The sequence below is a fragment of the Sabethes cyaneus genome, chromosome 2, assembly GCF_943734655.1.
Source record: "Sabethes cyaneus chromosome 2, idSabCyanKW18_F2, whole genome shotgun sequence".
NCBI lineage: Eukaryota > Metazoa > Arthropoda > Insecta > Diptera > Culicidae > Sabethes > Sabethes cyaneus.
In genome coordinates this window covers 243,208,685-243,230,178 of record NC_071354.1, presented here as the reverse complement: position 1 = coordinate 243,230,178, position 21,494 = coordinate 243,208,685, and the positions used below count along the sequence as shown (strand labels likewise).

The window sequence follows — 21,494 nt, the reverse complement described above, 5'->3', positions numbered from 1 at the left end:
GCCATTATTGTACTATGTACAACAATGTCCAGCCATCTGTTAAGATTTGAGCCGGCTAAAGTTATGCTAACCTCACGGGCAAATAGAAGAAAATAAAAAAAAACAGAATTGGAGAAAAATATTACAGCTTACGTAAATTAACTAACAGTTTTACAGTCGAATTAGGAAGGTCTTCAATATATGAGCCGCTCCGAATTATAGTGGTATAGTGACCATTTAGCAGAATTGTCTCACTACGTGGCGTCAGTGTATATGTAATATTCATATACAGGCTTGCGTTGCTGACTATCTAGAAGGTTGTGGTCTTCAGGAAAGTTATTCCAATCACCCTTATTCTGCGAGGCGAGTGACGTGACTATTTGAAGTCGCCGCGAATCAGGTGACAATTGTCACCTAGGTGACTCACTTTGTAACCTAGGTGACACCGACAATTGTCGTATTGAGTCACGTGACTCGCAGAATAAGGGTGAATGACTACCAGCTTTAGGGTGGTTTGGAAATAGCGCAGAATTGTCTCACTACGTAGCGCCAGTGTATATGTATATTACGTTTTTTTGATACGGCGGTTCCTTCATAGAAAATCATAATAAAAAATTAATTGTTGCTAGTGAATTTTAGATAATTTCTCTTTTACCGTCAGGAGAAGCGTTTTCCTTTTCTTATTCACTGTCAGTATCTCCATATTTGAAAATAAGATCCATTTTTACGTTGAACAATTTGTTGAAAATAACACGACGGCTATTGGATATTCACTACGGTCTGCACCAAGGATTTGTAGATCTTGGAATGTGCAATAAAGGGACAAAGAAATCCAAAGTTATTTGCCTTTGACTTACCTATGCGAGGTCCGTTGATAAAAGAGATCGATTCTGGATATGCCTTGCGCACGATGGCTAGGATCAACAAATGTGGTTTCTAAGGCTACGATATATTGCTTAGCAACGTACAAACACTCAATCCCAAGCTATAGCAAATCTTTGCATTTTTATAAAAATAGTATTAAATGATAATAGCTTACAAGATTTCGATTGCTACGATCTATTGCTTAGCAACGTACAAACAATAAACTCTATGTCATTTCTGTAGTATTTCTACCTTCACATCTGTCTTAATCTTCATATTTTCGAAAAATAATGTAATGTAGTAAAGGAAATACGGATTTAAAGAAATCAACCAAAATTTGTTGAAATTTATATGCTTTTCCAAAAACATTTGCCATGATCCTTGGTTAGCATTATCTCGACTTAAGAATTAAATTTGACTGTAATTTTTGTAATCTGGGTCTGACGCTGACTATAAGCGTCCTTATCCAAACACATTATACAGGATGAAATTTTCCTTCGGTGTTCACTATGAAGCGATCAAAAAACGCGTCCACTTTAGAGCACAGTTCAAATCAAGTGACGGCTCAGTTGTCGCTTTTATTAAACGTCAGTTCTTATCGAGTGTCAATATATTTAAAAGGGTGGATGCCACACTATCACCCCTATTCTGTATTTCGAACGAATCTTTATTTCGTGTGACTTGTTTCGAACGAGATGTTTCGCCCATTTGATTTTTCCGGCGGAAATTTCGTTCGGAAAAACTTTCGTTCGAAATACTAATCCGTTCGAAATATAGAATAGCGGTGTATATTAAAGCGGCAAAGTGTTCTGTTACTTTCGAGAACCATCCGTAGATGTCCGACTCAGTTCTTCGAGCACATGCTTCCGCTCAACGTAATGTATGTACCTTGATTCTACATAAAAAAACAGTTAATCACTTCACTATCAGCTAGAAATCAAAATTTCGGGACAAACATAATTGCGGTTTACCGGCATGTCTCAGCCCAATGTGGTCTTCGGCAAATTTTTGAATGAAAATATGATGCATCTTTTGAAGGGGTCGTCCAATATATAGGTGTTACCTTAACAACAATTTAAGTAATAACTTTTTGAGTACATTTTTTTTTCATCTTTTTGGTTTCAAAATTTTAAAGATAAACCAATTTCAAGTATTTTTTCTGAGCATGTCAAACTTCTACCTTTTACCCATTTTCAGCAATAGACCTATGTTTATAAACGACCCCCCAAATCACATTTCTACTTGTAGCATGTTTATTTCAACAGATAGCTCGATATGATGTTCTAGAAAACATTTTGCACATAAAAGAGGCATATATTTGCTGAAGACTGTTTTGCTTTATCTGTATTAATAAATAGGATATAACTGATTTTAGGTTAAAAACCGTCCGATGAAAAATCCGAATATCTTAGCCATCTGCAATTAGTTTGTATACCAATTTGTAGGGAATCATTTTAGCCATCTGCCCAAATGTTCATTTCAGAGAATACCTGGGAATACCATTCACTTTGGTCCAGACATTAAAATTTCGCGAAAATAAAAACTAAACTTTTTTCTAACCTATGGATCCATAGGTGCTGCGTATTCCAAGATACTGCGAACTAATGAACAGTACAACGTTTTTAGAGCATAGACGTCTATGAAATCCGAAGCATTCCGTCGTACGAAACCAAGTACAGCATAAGCTTTCGATGTCACTATACTGATATGCTCGTCAAATTTCAACTTGGTATCAAGTGTAACACCCAGATCTTTGATAGAGCTGCAACGTTTCATTTCATTTCCGTTCATTTGATATGTGAAATGCTGAGGGTTACGGAGGCGGGAGAAAGTGATTACGCTGCATTTTGATACATTTACCTCCATGCCGTTTGTAACGCACCAGTACAAAAGGTTATTCACATCTCGCTGAAGAGTATCGCGATCAAGAGAACTAGTGATGGTACGAAAGATTTTGAGATCGTCGGCGTAAAGTAATTTTTCGGATTCAAGGCTATCACAAATATCATTAACGAAAAGTACGAAAATTAGTGGCCCTAGAATGCTGCCTTGAGGTACTCCAGAAGGTATATCAAAATAGTCCGATTCAATTCCGTTAAGATTTACAAAGGCAGTACGACCTGTCAAATATGATAGTAGCCAATTTGTTATCCAGTCAGGTAGGCCGATGCGCTTCATCTTCTCGATTGCTAGCAGGTGCGGAACCTTGTCAAAAGCCTTGGAAAAATCAATATATATTGCATCTATTTGTAGGCGTTTTCCATGCGTTTTGAAATATTCGTTACGAAACTCATCAGATTTGGGACAGTCGATCTGTTTCTAACGAAACCATGTTGATACTCAGTAATTACATTACGAACAGCTGAGTATAACCAATGGTGCACGATTTTCTCGAAAACTTTTGATATGCTGTTCAGAATCGAGATTCCTCTATAGTTTTCAATGTTATTCCTGCTGCCAGACTTATGAATTGGTGTAATGGAAGCATGCTTCCAAATGCTAGGGAAAACTCCGCTGGTGAGAGAGCTGTTAAAAATCATTGTAAGCGGCTTCGCCAAAGTCGTAGCAGACTGCTTCAGAAATAATGGAGGCAATCCATCGGGACCCGGTCCTTTAGAGGAATCTACCGCGGCAAGAGCGCTCGCCACTTCACCGGTCGATAATGTTATAGAAGGTAAAAACAGGTTCAGCATTTGTACGTTGCTGATCGCTTCACGTTGAGATGTCGGAGGGTCGTTGCAGTACACGGTTTTGAAGAAATCAGCAAATAAGTTCACAGAATCTTCTGCTTTGGATGATTTTCTATCATGATAAAAAAGGTTTGACGGAATTCCTTTTGAATGCTTGCGACTTTGGGCGAACTTCCAGAATGAAGAAGGGTCTTCTTTTACTTTTGATTCAATCCTATGTATACTCCCTGAAATAAGCATTCCGATTTGCCTCATACTGTTGCTCGAGATGACGAAGAGATTGTTTGTTTTGGTCTGATCTATGCTTGAAAAACCGTTTGCGTGCTTTCCTTAGTCGATTGCGAGAATGGTTTAATTCCGAGTTCCACCACGGTTGATGATTGTTGGACATTTTGCGTAGTTTTTTGACAGGAACGTGCTCGTTGATCAGAAGATTAATTGTATTATAAAAGCGAGGGACTGCTTCGTCAGTAGGGCAATGCTCGAGAAGATTGTGCCAGTTAATATTTGCTATGGCATCGTTAAAGTTGCAGAACATACTAAAATAAGCAACTTTGCTGACTAAAGTAACTATCTATCTCTTACCGGTTGCAAAATATAATGATGTGTTAAAAAAGAGCACTTAAAAATCAATTAGGGGAACTGTGGGTAAAATGAACAGGGGGGGTAAAATGAACAGGCAGCCAAATTCCCAATAAACCGATTAAAATCTGTTCCAGATCAATAGGTATCTTCTCCTAAAAGTATTTCAAGCTGTTTGAGACAATATGTGATGATCATAAGCTTTCCAATGTGAAAAAAATGGAAAAAGTAGAAAATATTTGCAGAAATCTGACGCTGATGGTAATTTCCACTATTAGTAAATAAGCTATTTTGGCGAAACAACTTAAATTTCGACTATTGGTATCATTCAGTGTTGTTTGCTTATCACTATCCTACGGATCTGTCGAAAATTCCAAATATTTTTATCAACTGTTTGTTTATAATAAACACTTGAAAACAATTGGTGTTTTGGGGGTAAAATGAACACCTCACTATGGGGGCAAAATGAACAGTGTGTATCATGATGTTTTACTTTCCATTTATCAGTAGCTACGAAATAATTATAATTCAAGCAACAAAAATAATCGAGTCTCTCGAAAAATAACGGAAAATGACGGAGTGCTGGAAAATGCTGCGAGCTAGAAGCCAAGCATTGTATGAACGTGGCGAAGATACATTATGTTAACTTTGTGGAGTCCCATTTTAAATCCAACAGCCCTGTTGAATACCTACGGCTTATGTAGAACAATGATAATATAAAATAATGTTTAATTTATCCAAACTGCATGTTAACTTTAGTTTTCTATGACATGTTCATTTTGCCCTCACTGCATGTTCATTTTACCCACATAAAAAAAATCAGGCTCGAAAGTGACGCTTTCGAAAAAAAGGATTTTTTCATGACAAACAGTCCTTTTTTAAACATCTTTATATATTGCTACGTGGAATATGAATCCAGCTTTCAATTCATATAGTGCGATCAGCATTTGGTTGGTTCCTGGGGGAGAAAATGGCGAAATTGCTAAGGGTGTTCATTTTCCCCCCAGTTCCCAAACACTCATAAATCTGACCATATCCGTTTCAATTCACAGAAACCATGTCACCGTCCAACACGCGAAACGAGCACACTCCTCCGAACGCAGAAAACCACTTCAGTACTGGCGGCGGCGGCACGGTCATGAGTACAGAATTCCCGAAACGGGTGAATCCCTTCCTGAAGAACATGAACATGACCAGCTTCGACGAGATGAACGGCAACCGCGGCGGTGATCATCTGCTGATGGATGACCAACAGCACGCGCTGCTGTTCAACAACAATGCAAAACGTTCCAGCGAACCGGCCATACTATCGTCGCACAGCAGTGCCCAGGGCATGATTGACGAAGAGGAGGCTGACGATATGATGGATCACCGTGAAGACGAGGAGGAAGAGGTTGATCGTGATAGCGATCGCCAGCGGCGAAGTTCCGCCGAACCGGAGGAAGATCGGGTTGGTCAGGATAGTGAGCGCACTGCGGTTACGCCGGCACCGGTTAATCATGAGGATACTGTGGACGAGGAGAATAATTCTTCCCGCTTGATGACGGAAACGGATGGTTAGTTTAATTTGTTTTATTTTGACAACAATTCTTAGTGAGTTGGTTTGTTTTAGTAATGGAGAACAGCTTTTCGACGCCAAGCAAGCACGAAAACATTCCCGATTGGGTGGTGGTTGGTGAGTCGGTTCAAATTCGACCGTACAACACGAGTGGCGTGATAGCGTTTATTGGAGATACACATTTTCAGGTTAGTGTGATTATTTGAAAGATAAAATTTGGGTGGAAGCTAATGAGCGGCTTTTCGACTTCTAGGCTGGAACGTGGATTGGGGTGGAGCTTGATACACCTACGGGAAAAAATGATGGCACGGTGCAAGGTATACAGTACTTTAGCTGTAAGCCAAAGCACGGGATCTTTGTTCGTGTAGATAAACTCATCCTGGATAAGCGAGGTCGTGCAATACGAGAAATAAAGAAAGCGGAGAAAATGAAAGGTAGGTTTGCTTTTAGTGGGTTCCTTCGTAGAATGATGATGTTTAACAAGAGAACGCTTTTCAGCGGAACTTGCCAATCAGAAGGGTAAACCGGTCAGTGCGAATGGGCCGCGCAAATGATACGGATTCAACCGGGGTCTTAGCACCACCATCATGGGCAGCGGAACCTATTCCGCTGCGCCGGTGCTGAGACCGATGCCGAGGAAACGCTTCGTACCGAAGTCCGCTTCTGTGGCTGCCTTCGGCCGAAGCAAGTAAAGTGAGTGGGTAACAAATGGCAATTGCACTATTCAGCTCATCAAAACAAAAAAAAGTACCAGCATGCGGAGATTCCATTATTAATCCCCGATATAGTACCTTGTTTTATTTTGTGATTATTTTTACAAAGTGATATGTAGAGGAAAGAAACACACACACTCAATGCGGTAGGTATGCCAATGCTACCCTATTTCTGAGCAATGGAAAAGATAATAATTATGTATCGGATTGTTTGTATTATTTATGCAATTTTACGGTGTGTGACAACAGTAAAAGAACACTGGCTTTTTCTTGGCACACAGAAAAAACAAAGCAAAATTAAAACCTAAATCATAAACTTATCGAATAAGTGTTTGCAAGTTTACGCTAGATAGACGACAGGTCAGAAGAGCAAATGTTACGATCCAAAATGATATAAAAAATCAACCAGTTCTGTCCAAAATCATTTGAAGAAACAAAGCTCTTACGATATAATTATTACCATCTACTGTATACATAAAAACAAGCACAGTCAAAGCGAGTGTGCAGATCTTAGATTTTCAGCGGGGACAAAATTATATAAACTATTATATTATGTAACTGCTAAGAGAATCAACTTCGTAGCCAAAATTAGAGGAGCGGGAAATTACGAACCGGGGTTCAAAGATTGAGATAAGCATTATAAATATTTATATTTATACACGCATATTTAAACCAAGTAACAAGTACGTTATATGACAAGTTTTATTCTAATCCTTTGCTATCAGGAAGCATTTTCAATCTCTTTCGTCTGTACATCTATACAAAGAAAAAGAACAACTTTTACTAACAACCGAACCAGTAAAACCCCCCTTTTTCCCTCCCAAAAAAAACACTTGTTGATTGAGAACTAACCTCTGAAAAGACGACAAAAAAACACACTCGCGCCACAGAGACAAACGGAAACGTAAAGTGCAGCAGTGCGAATCCTCTTCTAGTGTGTAACAGAATAATCCAAAATCTAGCAACCAAGAAAATATTGTATAGATAAGAAGCAGCTTGTCGTCGGACGAAATTAGGAGATAATAGGGCACCCCCCCGCAAAAAAACTAGAAGCTAAATATCCTAGATGCTATTCGATGTGATGCAGCAAAAAAAAAAAACTAACAAACAGAAAATGTCCACAAATTTTTGAGAAAACCAAACATTGATTCCATCCCTCTATTAGTTTTCGATTTATGCTTTTACATCGAAATAATTGACTTATTTGGCGCAGGCGATTTTCCAACCGTGCAAGGTGGAAAGTCCATCTGATTAGGTAACAACACAATACTAAGTGAAGTTCATAAGTTACACGAAAACAAAAGATATCATTAGCTGGTAGGAACTGTAAATTATTTGTCCCCTCCCTCCATTTTTCGGTAGTGAAATGTTGAAAACAAATTTTTCGAAGTATTGTTTTTGATTCTCCCAGCCAGTGGGTGGTGGAAAGGAAAAGTTTGTTAATATCGTGTAATACCGTGTAGTTGAGATTTGAGTGAGAAAATTAAACAGCAACAAGTAAAAACAAAATAAGAAATGCTAAACCTAGCCTGTGAGACCGAGGAACGTAACCAGAAAGGTAACAGCATTAAACCAAGCACGTCCATTTTTCCCCTTGAAACTATTCGACGAAAAGGAAAGAAGTAAAGAAACAAGCAAACAAACAAAAAAAAACGTAAATAATCTTCAAATTTCTCAGTGTTTTATAGGCAGTAAAATTGTAAAACCTATCGGGCGCTAACTTAGAGCAACCAAACAAAGGAAGGTGGGTAGTTGAGCTGTTTAAAAAAAACATACCTATGTGTTAAGCAAAACGAATAGAGAGAAAACAATAGAGTTGGACAACGTGTTGTATAGTGATAAAATTAGGGTACCGTTTAGGCACAGCGTAGATTTCGACGGAGACATCCGGCTATTCAGCAATGCTAAATTATTACGAAATTCATTCCAGATTTTGATTGCAAAGTGATTTCTAGTCGAAGGATTTGTGAAGGGTGCGATTAGTCGGACAATGGTTCAAATACTGAACGGACACAGGAAAGTAAATTGTACAATTTATTTCAGGAACAATTTTTACAAGTAACAAACATCAGTCTTTCCTGTGCCGGTCTTCACAATGACGTTTCCTCTTCGCAAAATACGAATATGCTTTCTGCACAATCGACTCCAGCAATTCAAAGCCTGCTGTGACTGCTACGCCCAAGTGCGTACCGGTTGTTAGCGCGTATCGAATCAAGATAAATAATACATATAGGTATGATAATATGATTGTAAACCATTCCCCAGAAACCCACACCCCAGGATTCTACTCCCCAGAAAATCAATCCTTCGAATGTACCATTGCCCCAAAACGTTCAATGGTATTTCCAATAGCCCGAACTTTACCACATACCTGAATGTAACACTAGCGGATGGAACTTTCTATAAACAGCCGCCGATTGTTAATTTCAAACTGTAAATCATTATGAGGGCTAAACGATTGTCTGTAACTAGAGGTCAGTAAACCTAGTGTTCAAGCTGTCGCAAAGTAATGATTTGCGAGTTATGAAATGGAGTAATTCGGCCTAGTCAACTGTTGTCCTTACTCACTGTCGCTCATTCTAACTTTTACGAATTTAAGAGCCACGTGACCACGTTTGTCAGTCTTGGGCTGCCGCTCTCCAATCGTCCATAATACCCGCTGCTCTAGCATCCTCGTCCAATGGGTATGGGGCGTGCCTCGAAGTCGTCGAGTTCTCTGCTGGATATTGTTTCCGCTGGTCTCTTATCCGGCATCCAATGCAATGTTTAACAGCACATTCGATAACCGGTCACCTTGCTTCAAACCATCTTTCCTCTCAAACGAGTCTGTAGCCTCGCCCAAGGGTAGCACCTAGCACGTAATCATTGTAATTGTTGGAAAACTATGCTCAAGTATAATTCGCCACAGCTGATTTCATTTAACTTAATCGTACGCCACCTTGAAGTCTATAAACAAATAATGAGTCTCCAAGGAATTTGGCAAATCGCACTATAGTCTATGAAACAGGATGCGGGAGAGAATTTTGTATGCAGAACTGAGGAGCTCCGATAATCACTACATTCCAGTCGATAGTTTTTTTTTGCAAAAAGGGCATATGAGACCTTCCAACCAGTGCGTAGGTAGTTCCTCCTCAGAATACGGGTGTTTCAAGGTATGCTTCAGAATCTTTCGTAGCGCGTAATAGGTACTACAGGTAGCCATTCCTCAGGCTGCAGTGAAGTTGATTAGCCTCAGACACCATTCTAGTTTTCGGTGGGATTCTTTAATCGGAAACGGGACGAAAGAACTCTTCGCGTCCGATTTGTGCATTTATATCTATGTATATGTCATGTATATGTATATGTCATGTCCTGGACACTCCCCATATGTCCGTTCAAGAAGATCATAGAGCACCTCCTTCATGTCATCGAGTTGGTCATTCGTGGATATACATCCGGCTGCAGTTAAAGAATTACCCTTAATCCTCAACACGCATTGGATGTCATCAATGGGCCTCTACCTAATGAGACCCTTCATGTGTTTTCCATGGGCATCCTTCGGGCATCGATTCAAGTCCTGACATTTCAAGTACGGAGTTTCCAATAAACATTGTCCTTTTTCAATCGCCTGGAACCATACCGATTATTCCGTTGTAGTTCATCTTCCTAAATTGTATTACTTTTCGGTCGACAGTACTTCCGAGAAAGCTCACAGAGCAAGCGACCAGAATTCTTGGGCTTACACTGGGCAATCGGAGGGGCTACGCGAACCAATTATGCAACAACTACCTACTGTATTCCTAGACTGTTCCAAGTTAGGGAAATTAAAAGTTTTATTTTAGCAAGTTTGTTTATTGCTTAGAATAGGTGTTGTGGCTGTGTGGTGTTATCGGTGGGAATTTTACGGGGTTTCACGTACCAGATTCTCATCGCTGGGATTCGTTGCTGGCTCTGCTGGTAGGTTCTATTGATGTCGACTAGCTTCAGCTGATGAAATTTGCTGGCGTCCCAGCAAAATGCAATGGAGGAGTAGTGGTTAGCTTGTCGGGAAATGGGATCTTCGGTGTCTTCCTTCTTTGACTCAATCGGTGGGCCACGGGCCACGGTTCCGTATTGGCTTCACCGAGAAGGGTCCTCTGTTACAATTAGTGCCTGCTGCCCGAGGGTTTTACGGCTCTACGGGACCCGGTCTTCTTAACGGTTATGCACGGTTGGCGGAATGCACCACCTAGGCCGACTCTCGTGAGGTGAAGGATCGACGATAGATTCAAAATCCAATGGAGAAAAAGTCCTAATAGCACGAATTCACGTATAAAACCGTATTTGAAACTGGCGCAGGAATAAGTTACCTGAATAATCGCCTTTATCCTACATACCAATCGTACTCGGATTCGATTAGAAACTTCGCTTCGATCAGAATACTTTTGCTATAACACACGTCGGTCGGGATCCGGAATATGATCTCGTTAGGCATTAGGACACCTTTTTCGAGAATCCGCAGTCTTCATAGAATTAGTGCATCCGAGGTCTCGACCTCAAAATTAAAGAAACGAAATATATCATCTGTCAGTTTACCTTCATTTTTATGTGATATATGCTGACAGTATCCGCTTAAAAGACCGGGCAGCACACTGAAATCTGAGTTCTCCATTTGGCATCAATCATTCATGATTCTAAACTCAGATTTTAAATAGCATGCAGACACCCCGCAGAATGACTGAGGTGTCAGGTCCGACGAATTCCGTTGAGAAATCAATTCCCGCTAAGAGATCGGCCTTTTCGTCTTTTTCTGTACCGGTATGACCCAGCATAAATTAACATTGTTAGTTAAAGCTAATTTTTTTAAGGAGAAAATGCATTCTCAAACCAGCTTTAACTGGCATGTGTATGCCTTTATGGCATTTAGAGCGGCTTGACTGTCGGAGAAAATACTGGCAAGTTTGTTCCTAGTCAAACAAATGTTTGTACAAAGTGATATAGCATGTACTTCTGCTTGCAAGACTGCAGGGCCACTGTCCCATTGGAATTGATATGTCGATTCCTGGTCCAGTAACCCCAGCTCCTGTAGCCAATTTTAGAACCATCGGTGCAAAACAAGACTAGGTAGTCCCGGACGAGTTTCAGGACCACCTTCTTTCCATATGGTACTGCGATCGGTACCGATACCCTTCAAGGGTATATCGAAGTTTGTCCTAGTTTTCATTCATGATTGCTAAAGTATTCAGTTGAAAATTTCGGTGTCCATAGAGATCTCCAGCTTGAACATGTTTAGCGCGCCTAAGCCCAAGAGCACCTTTTTTTAATGGACATTATCACTACGATCAGCATTTTGATCTATTGTGATATCATCCAGGTGTTGCTCCGCAATTAGTTATTTTTGTAGTATCGCAATAGAGTGAGCGAACTGCTGATTATCCGTGCTTAAGTGTCGGTGTTTTCACTCCTTTTTCCTTCTACGATTCTTACTACTTTTCAACCAATCTAGCTCTAGAGCCAGGAAACGCGGAGTTTAGTTATAATTTGCCCTTGGACAAGAAGCTTTATTCGTACCTCGAGCAAGTGTCAGTCTTTTAACCAGTCCCGGCTAGAGGCTTCATGGTTTGGTGAAGCAGAGTTCAGCACAAAGTGGAGGTGTGTATGTATTCCTTATTGCTGTTGCATTACCAATCTCGTTCCTAGAACCGGGTTGTGAAACAAGTTATAATTTTCCATTGAACAAGAGGCTTCATTCGCACCCTTAAGCAAGTACCACTCTTATAACTTGCCCTAGCAAGAGGCTTCATTGTTAGTAAATGCAGAATTCTTTGGAAAGGATGGGGAGGCGCCTGAGAATAAACTCATGCTAAAGTAATTTAACATCAAATGGTCTTGAGCACCTTTTGCTGCAGCAAGTTGGATGAATAGGTGCACCGGTAAAAGAGCAGAGTTATTGAAGAACATGCCATACGTTGTAGTTTACCAAACTGATAATTCATCAGTGATCACAAATCAGAGAACTCTAGGCTTAAGTCCCGAGTTTTTGCCAAAAGTATTGCTACAGTACAGTAAGTAATGCCTCTAGGCCCTAGATGTCATTTCTGGAAACTGCCTACCGGTCGGTTCAAACTCCGAGTATTCTTCACCATCCTTTATTACTGAGTCACTATTGAAAACTGGAAGTTGATTTTCGGAACTAACGGGTGACAACTAAAACTTTGGAATTTTTTCGAGGCCCCTATACTCAACAACAAACGAGCTCAGGGAGAAATGAGAGTGTGTACGTGATAGCTCTTTCTCTCCACTTTTTGTCAGTATTTTTTGTTTTGTTTATGCATGCCAAGTTTTGCTAAAAAAAATGGCGTCAAAACAAGAAGCATTCTGCGAGCGCGTTGTACACTTGTACGAACTTCCACAGAAATCTCGGGAAAAAGTTTACGGTACAACCTTTAAAAATCGAATATGTTGCGGCTTCGACTGTTTACCATATCTCAAGATGCCCAACAACTATTCGCAAGCAAGGTAGTGGAAGGCCAGCCAAAATATTGGTTGCAATAGGACATCGTTCTCTTTCTCGTTTCTTCAATAACAAGCCCTCTGGTTTGGCTATCAATTAAGATGCATCAGACGAATCCACCCATCCACGTATCCAAGTCTAAAAGCTGGCAACGGTCTTCGTAGCGGGGAAGATTATTAGGTAGACGCCACGGCAAATGTCTTAGAGCGATACGGACAAATCTTCGTTGCACACGTTCCATTCTAGCTGTCCAGCACAAGTTATGAGGATTCCAGATCATACAGGCGTTTCCAGTAATGGTCGTACTAATGCGCAGTATAATGCTTTCAAGCAATGCGGATCTTTAAAGTCACGAGCGATTTTTGTGATGAATCCCAGTTGCTGCGAAGCTCTTGAGATGACAGTAGCATATTGTTGGTTGAACGTGAGCTTGCTATCCAACAGAACTCCAAGATCATTAATCTGATCGACGCGTTCTAGAACAATTCCATTTATCTGATAGTCAAATGAGATATGCCCTTTACAACGATGAAATGATATTGCAACACATTTGGCAATGCTTATTGTTAGCTTGTTTCTATTACACCAATCAGCGAAGATGTCCAGCAGTGTTTGCAATCGGCGATAATCGTCAACAGATTTCACAACTAGATAGATCTTTAGATCAGCAGAATAGCAATATCGTTAAAGTACAAGGAGAAAAGCAAAGGCCCCAAGTTACTGCCTTGTGGGACACCAGAAGTATTACAAAACTCAATCGAATTCAGCTTGACACGTAAAGTACGGTCTGTAAGACATGAGCTCAACCACGAAGTCAGTCTATCAGAAACGCCCAGTTTAGAGACCTTGTGCAAGGGTATTTGATGATCTACTGTGTCGAACGCTGCCTTAATATCTGTGTACACAGCATCGATTTGCGTTCCGGCTTCCATTTGTGAGATGCAGGTACTGGTGAATTCGATCAAATTAGTCGACCCTGAAATATGGTTTTTGGTGCTGTTCAGGATTACACTACTGACGATGATTTCAAAAAGCTTCGACCCAGCAGAAAGACATGTAATGCCTCTGTAGTTCCTTTCGTCTCGCTTTCCTTCCTTTTTGAATACGGGAAACATAAAGGACTGTTTCCACAGCGTAGGAAACTTCCGCTGATCAAATGATTTGTTAAAAATCCAACTGAAAGGCAGGGCAAGAGCAGTAGCGCAGCATCAATTTCTTGGCAGCAGCAGTAACCATATCTGGAGTGATGTCAAAAACATCCAGATCAACTGCACCATCAGGAACATCGGATGCAGCTATTTCGGCATCAGATTGTGTAGTACAGCCACTCGCGAACACACAAGAGAAATGATCGGCAAACAATTCGCAAGAATAATTGGTAATTGTCGAGGATTCTATTCCACCCAGGATCACACTAGAAGGAATGGATGAGTTTTTCCTCTTGGTGTTTACGAATGTCCAAAAGCTTTTAGGATTATTTAGGATTAGTACATAGGATTTGTAAAGAGAACTATTCAGCCTACGGTAAGCATCACTGGCATTTTTGGCATGCTAAAAAAACACAATCGTTCCTGAATACCCGCATTCGATCCCATTTTTACCCGAAGACCACGACCCGTAAAATCTGTCTCAGTGCGCCCAATCGAGGATTTCTTCGGAGGATTTTGAGTTCCTTGGTGTACAAAAATAACTGGAGAGCCACGAATTGCAAATAGTTGATTGGTACAATCAAGAGATGCATTCGCAACGTTGACCTGACGGTCGTACAACGCTCCTGTTTCGACGTCAACCGAAAGCTGCGCCGAACCGAATTACGGACCGTTTTCAAATGTACACTAATTTTTTTTCAAAAATGGATAATGTATCTTTCATTTCGGTAAATCAGATATTCTTCATGTGTCTTTGTGCTTGAGAAAAAAAATTCAAAATTTTAGTTGTCACCCGTTATCTAGTACAGAAATTTTGAACAGTTAAAGTAAACGAGCACGTGAATTTGTCAAAACAATGACAACGACACGTGGTCTTGAAAACACTGCCGAGTCACCGGCAACGCAAGTGTGGATCAAAGCATGCTGTGACTGTCATGCGTTTTTTCTTGTTTATTCAAGCGCATACCTACCAACCAGTAATTTCGGTAGTTTTTCTAAGTTTTCGGATAAATATGAAGCCACTAGTGAATAAATTGCTTTTCAAAGTATTCTATTAAGTGCGTTTAACTTTTAAGTGGTATTATGAAGAATTTTGACGATTTGTTTCGACCAAAATCGACTCAGCTTTTACATATGTGACATTACATAACCAAATTGTTTAGAAGATCATCGACTACGAGAGACCACAGCAAAGGAGATAAGACTTGAGGGCAACCTGTAGTGGATTCTGTCGCTAGAGTAGATGCTATCAGTTTTGCTGTTATGGAACTCTGTGGATAAAACTCCGTGGGAGACGTTGTCAGGTGCTGCCTCAATATCAAAAAAGACTGCAAGTAAGTTTTCGTTATTGTCAAAAGACTATTCTCTGTTTTTGAAACCCAACGTGTGAAGTGGTGATTCAGTTTTGTCTTCCAAGACAGCTGAAAAACTACGATATTCGGTCCAGTAACGTTCAACCGAATAAATTATAATAGCTTTTTAAGAAGTCGTTCACGCTGGGACAAAATTATCCAAGAAATGGTGGGTTCTGGGAAATGGTTTTCTGGGGAATACAATCTACATATATACGAGTACTGATTTCCGTTGTTCCTTCGGCAATAAATGCATTACATTCGCGCGCTATCTCTGCACTTTGCTTTCTAAAACGGTGGTTACCATCTCGAAAAGCCTACCTGGGTTCCACGCTTCAGCGAGAGGCGTGCCAGGATGCCACAGGTAGCGCCGGTAGTACAAATAACCATACGCTGCTTGTTTACGCTCTCGGGCGGGGACGGGGAAGAGGATCGTCATTGTCGGTTTGACACCAACGCCAACGCCGACCGTCGCGCATGAGCACCCGATTTTCTTCGACTAAAACCGCTAGGCAGAAGCACTAAAACGCAAACGTAATTGCGAGCAATAGCATATTCCGTTGTAAAACAAACTGCAATTAATTATTATACTACCGATTGATCTCTTCGTATATTGCTTGTATTCGACTAGAAGGCTAAGCTAGAGCGGCTTGACAATTGACTAAAACCGATTGCGATCTGCGTGTTGTTGTTAGAGAAGAAGTTTTTCAAGTTCCATTTTGGTAAGCTAGAACAGGAGGCTTTTTTAGCATGTAGAAAGAAGCGATTGTAGTGGAGAACAACAGTCATAAACAGCAAAAGGAAATTTTTGTCTAGAACTGGTATCAGCGATTAGAGTATAGTTTAGAGTGTAACTTTTTGCTAAATCTGTGTCCTATCGGTGTGTCACAACAGAATCCATAGCCAAAACAAAAATTATCAGTATATTTCAGTCTCGTCAGTTTTTAATTATATAGCATTTTACAGCAAACAATACACAAGCACGTTGACCGAACCGACGAAAAATGGGCAGGGGAAAAGTGCAATAAAACAACGATCTTCTATTTTTTGTTTCTTTGCAACTGTTTATTTTTGCACCGTTGGTTTCCCAATTTGTTTAAATACTATCAAGCATTATCCATACGATGGACGTTTCAGTTTATCCATCCTGTTTCATACAACCCCCTGTAAAACGTGATATCATAATATAAATCAAAATTAGCTTAAGTTGCAAATATCTTGTACTAAAAAAGCAAAGACTTTGTTAAAAAAAATGATACATTTTCAGTTTTTTTTTTGTCTGATGTGATTTAGTTTGATAAGCATCATATTATCCAACCCTATAATAGTGACTATTTTAAACGAAAAGAGCTTGTTTGTATAGGTAACTTAAAATCAAACGGATTTTAGTTTGCGAGTAAAGTTGTCGGTTTGGAAACGGTGTAACCGACCGATAATGGCACAATATTATTCCAAAACAAAAACAAAACATTTCAGCTTGAGCTTAGGAGGTAATTAGATTTTATGTTTTTTGTTTTCACAACCACACAAACAAACACATTTTGGTGCTCCATTCTACTCCCTCATTATCATTGCATCAATTATCATTCATTCATTCATTCATATCGATGCGACACGTGTTAAAGCCGTATAGATTTGTTTCCATCCTTTCGAAGCGACTTTTCGGTTCTTATTATTCACACGTTAGATTAACAAGGAAGCTTTACGCGAACACTTCACGCTACCAACTAGGAGCAGAGTTCACAGTAAACTACCGGGTGGCATTCCACACACACGCAGTCTGAACTGAACTGTCATCATCTTTATTATCATGTGCTACTCTACTAGTACTAGAGACGATGCTCTGCTGGCATCGTTCAAAGATAACCACATCTTTACCTAGGCGTTAAGAGAAGCCACAAAAGGCAAGCAGTCTATCATCTGTTGAAAATAAGCGCTACTAATAGTTGAACTGCAAGTTATGCTGCTCTAAAGGGAGAAAAAAAAATCACGCCAAGAAAAGCAGATGGATATAGGAAAAAGAGGATAAAAAACACAGATTAATTCTAGTCAAAAAAAGGAATAGAAGTCGAGAAAACCGACCCGATGAGAAGAAAGAAGCAAGAACTAACAAAATCTATGATTGCAGCAGACACTAAACATCAATAACGATATACAGAATCAGAGAAAGATAAAAGAAATATATTAAACTGCTTATTCTGTAATTTAAAACAAAAAACCTCCTTACTGGATGAGATCTAAAACGGATGCCGAAAACCACCAGTTTGATTTGGTTCGATCAAATGACCTTACTACTGCAGTGAGCCTCCGGCTCCATTTCGTGCTGCTTTCGTTTGTTCCGGGACGGTGCTTTCTCGGTGATGGGCTTAATGAGGTTCGTCATCCGATAGAGCAGTACAGTCGAGCTGGGATCGCAGAAACCGAGCACGATGCTGCACGGCGATTCGCAGCTTTCTTTGTTCTCGTCTAGCGGCCGCGGTTTAGCCGCTAGAACCGTTTGGTAGCGTTCTACGCTGTCCATTGCGAGGCCTTCGAAGCTCGCCACCGGAATGTAGACGTCCGCCGTTGGAGCGTTCTTCTGCTTGCGGGCGGTTATGTAGATTACGTCCAGCTCCGCCGAGTAGTGATACTGCACGTCCCAGAGGCATCGTTCTGTGGGGTACGAAAATCATGGAAACAATATTTTTTCTCACCCGGTAAAACCACAAAATAAAACATAGCTGACCTACCTTCACACAGATGTAGATAGAGCCGGTAGGCTGCTGCACAGTGGACCTCATTTCTACAACCGAGCTGACGCATTTCATTAAGCTGTAAAAGAGCAAAAATCAAAAACTAAGAATTAGCTTCTACATTTGAACGTTTTTTATGGTAAATTTACGGATCGCTAAAGAAATACAGATTATGCTAAGAGCTAAGGAAAGTTTTTGACTGAAACATACAAAAAATACTTACAATATTGAATGTTGGCACACTGGATTCCATTTCGACTGGATAGATACTCTTTACGAGAAAGTAACTATTCAAAACTGACTAGTTTGCACTGCAAAACTTTTTAGACGCAGTTTTTCATAAATATCTGTAAGATCAACGGAGCCAAAGTTTAAAGTGGGTTGGCTTAACTTCACAAACAAACCCCACAAAAGCACTATACATGAAAGCATAACCAACCGACATAAACAAAACACATAAAACGCGCACTGACGAAATTGACAGATGAAATCGACGAAACCTGATCATATGCAGTAACGCCGTTACCATTATGTCGTTACTCTTTCTTAAAAGTTGCATGCGCAATATGTCGCGTGCAAAGTTGATTTCTACACGCAAAAAAATAATTTCCGTCCCATTTCTCTTGCTGTAAAGCGATCTACACACTTAAACATGAATAGATAGAATCTAGCTGATAATTCCTCCGCTGCACAACGGGCAAAAACAAGTTAGGAATATTATTGCAAATTGCATCAAAAATGCGAAATACAAGAAACTTGCAGACATTTTGCAAGCAAAATCCCAGTAGCGAACCGTCAATTATTCATGTCAGTTTATTGGGATTGACACTCGCAATAAGTTAACATAAATATTTGACAGCTCACTGCTGACATTTTACTTGTACACTGTTCACAAGATTTTTGCATTTCGCGTTTTCAATGCAATTTGCAATACAAGATAAATATCGAGTTCTAATGTAAAAAAAATCTGAGGGGTTATGCACAAGACACGCCCGCATGGGTGACGTAGGATTGTATGTCATTTGCCCGAAAACCACTTGCCAGAATTTTTTTGCCAGAATGAACCAGTTCCTAGAAAACCCTTCCCCAGAACGAACCATTTCCCAGAAAACCATTCCCCAGAATGAACCATTTCCCAGAAAATTATACTCTGTCTAAGGAAACTTCACCAGAATGGACCATGCCCCAAAATACATGTATTTGCATGAGCTTACCAGAAATTTGAAACAATGAAGCGTTTTATTGGTTCTTGACTCTTTTTTTTTGTATGTCAGAAGGGCATTGGGTTAAAAGGCCACTGCGACTGTCTTTTATGGCAGGCCCCGATTGCTGTACACAGTTTACGTACCGCTCATATCCATTGATGGAGTTGAGCGGGACAGTTGTAATCCTGTGACCCAATTTGGTACTACGTGGTTTATTAAGCCAATGACCGTTTTGGGACATGTCCGCCATTATGGCTCGTAAAAAGCTGGATACATGGATCAAGCGTATGATAAATACTTGAAACAAAAATGTTTCTTGCTGTGTAGTTTTCGAATAATTTCCTATTAACAGTTTCCCTAAAATCAGCTTGTAGTAATTTGGGTTTAGCTATTACTGTTCGGAAACTGCGACATCATGTTAGGCCTACTTATTGAGTATATGCTCAACTAAGGGATAGCCCCTACTAGTCAGTAAACCTAGGAAAGCACCTAAATTGAGGTGATCTCTGGTGGTGAGGGGGCTGCCCCCCGCAGTGGCCGGCGCTTCCGACGGCGGGTCGTCGGTGAACACCCGCGGCCTACGGCCGTTTCGCCTTGAATCATCTAGGGAACACTTGCTACTAAGACGGTAAATAACTCACACCTTGTAATGAGCATACACTCAAGTCTTTTTTTACACGGTTTATATTTTTCGTTTACTCGAGAACGATGCAACTTAGCGACCATTTACAAAATACGTGACGAATGTCGGGCCTCTCCCAAATATATTGAGAAATAAATGAATGACCCCTAAGTTGCCCCGTTCTTATTATAAGAAAAAACAAACCGTGTAAAAAAAGTACTTGAGTGTAATTTATTTGCATTTAAGGGAAAGAAAAAAGGATTTGTATTGCAAGTAATATATTCACCTTTATTTATGTTTACGACCATATCCTGCATTTGTACGAATAGTTTGTTTCGAACGAATCGGGAAGCAATATTCTCATATTCGAATGAGCAAAAGTAAGGGGCGTTCGAACGTTCGAATTGATTCGAACGAAAACAAGAATAAGAATCGGCTTAACTTTCGAACGAATGTCATTCAAACGAAAACAAGAATAAGGCTGATTTTCTTTTATGTATGGCCACGTAAAATCCAATGTCCCACTAACCAATGCAAATAAATACCATAATAAACCATATACCATATGCAGTAGATCTTGAGAAATACTTTTTTGTTTCCTTCGTTATCCCATATCCTGCTTAAACGCAAAAGATTAACTTTGAATTGTTTTTATGACGGTCAATGTTAATTGATGTATGATATTATTCGAGAAAAGTTTTCAGGAAAAATATAATTTAGAAAAACGTGGCAAAGACATGAAACAGTCTATTCGGGAGAGTTGTACTACGCGTAACGCTGCTATATAGACAGCAGGATCGTTACACTAGCTCCGTAATTATCCTGTACCCCAATTACCGATTGCGGAATCTGTCAATAAAAAACGGTCAAGTCTTATAACGTTTGTAGTCTAAGGCTTTGCTTTGTACTACACGTAAAGGTTTTTTGGGAGTATACTCTGGAAAATAGAAAATCGTTTTCGAGGAAAAGTCGTACGACTCTTCTGCAGATTGATATATTCCGCAAGATGGTTTTCACCAAAATGCGAAAAATGGTTCCATTTATTAAATTTTTTGGAGAATAATCTATTCTGGGAAATGGTTTTCTGGCGAATGGTACATGCTGGGAAAAATCTTTCTGGGGAATGGTTTTCGGGCAAATTGTATTCTGGCAAAAAAATTCTGGGGGATGGTTTTCGGGCAAATGTCATACAACCTGACGTAGGACTACGTAAGTCTCTTTGGAGCGATAGTAAGATGTATCCATGTATGTAATACATAATACGATATTGCTATGCGATCAACGTAGCCGTTCGTGTATGGTCCTGAATAACGATGAAATACCACTCCAAGTGGTGGCTGCAAGCGACGTAGGATGCTTCTGATCGTTTTGTTGTGGCGTGCAGCATATTTCCTGCCAATTCCAGAACTTCAACAGCCAGATATTTGATCACGGCAGCGAAACGAGTGCTCCAGCTCCAACACACGTTCAGCATACTTTCCTTTCCTCAGCAGCCGATGAACACGACCGACCGGGAACTGCAAACGTGCACGACTGCGTCACCGTTCGTATTGCCGTTGGTGGTACATCTCAATAAG

The 21,494-nt window shown here is 40.1% G+C and overlaps 2 protein-coding genes across 7 annotated transcripts in view; one reads left to right on the top strand and one right to left on the bottom strand.

Annotated features, from left to right (window-relative positions):
* The window catches only part of LOC128738727 (kinesin-like protein KIF13B), a 96,021-nt gene extending 86,363 nt beyond the window's left edge, over positions 1-9,658 (top strand). For all 6 annotated transcript variants that reach the window (XM_053834058.1, XM_053834056.1, XM_053834055.1 and 3 more), the window contains exons 10-13: positions 5,168-5,671; positions 5,728-5,861; positions 5,927-6,107; positions 6,172-9,658. In XM_053834058.1, the coding sequence (XP_053690033.1) occupies positions 5,168-5,671; positions 5,728-5,861; positions 5,927-6,107; positions 6,172-6,227 (875 nt within the window). In that variant the 3' untranslated portion in view covers positions 6,228-9,658. The remainder of the gene's footprint in view (positions 1-5,167; positions 5,672-5,727; positions 5,862-5,926; positions 6,108-6,171) is intronic.
* A 7,895-nt stretch (positions 9,659-17,553) lies between these two features.
* On the bottom strand, positions 17,554-18,377 carry LOC128734629 (uncharacterized). Its single transcript, XM_053828915.1, has 3 exons — positions 18,314-18,377; positions 18,088-18,169; positions 17,554-18,010 (listed from the first exon to the last, which is right to left on the bottom strand). The coding sequence occupies exons 1-3, from the start codon at positions 18,341-18,343 to the stop codon at positions 17,637-17,639; spliced, it is 486 nt and encodes a 161-aa protein (XP_053684890.1). The 5' UTR covers positions 18,344-18,377; the 3' UTR covers positions 17,554-17,636.
* Between the last annotated feature and the right edge of the window lie 3,117 nt (positions 18,378-21,494).

Coding starts and splice junctions, on each gene's coding strand:
- LOC128734629 (XM_053828915.1), bottom strand. CDS start 18,343: ATGGAATCCAGTGTGCCAACATTCAATATT. Junction 18,170..18,313: donor GTGTGCCAACATTCAATATT/GTAAGTATTTTT, acceptor GCTCTTTTACAG/CTTAATGAAATGCGTCAGCT. Junction 18,011..18,087: donor CTATCTACATCTGTGTGAAG/GTAGGTCAGCTA, acceptor CGTACCCCACAG/AACGATGCCTCTGGGACGTG.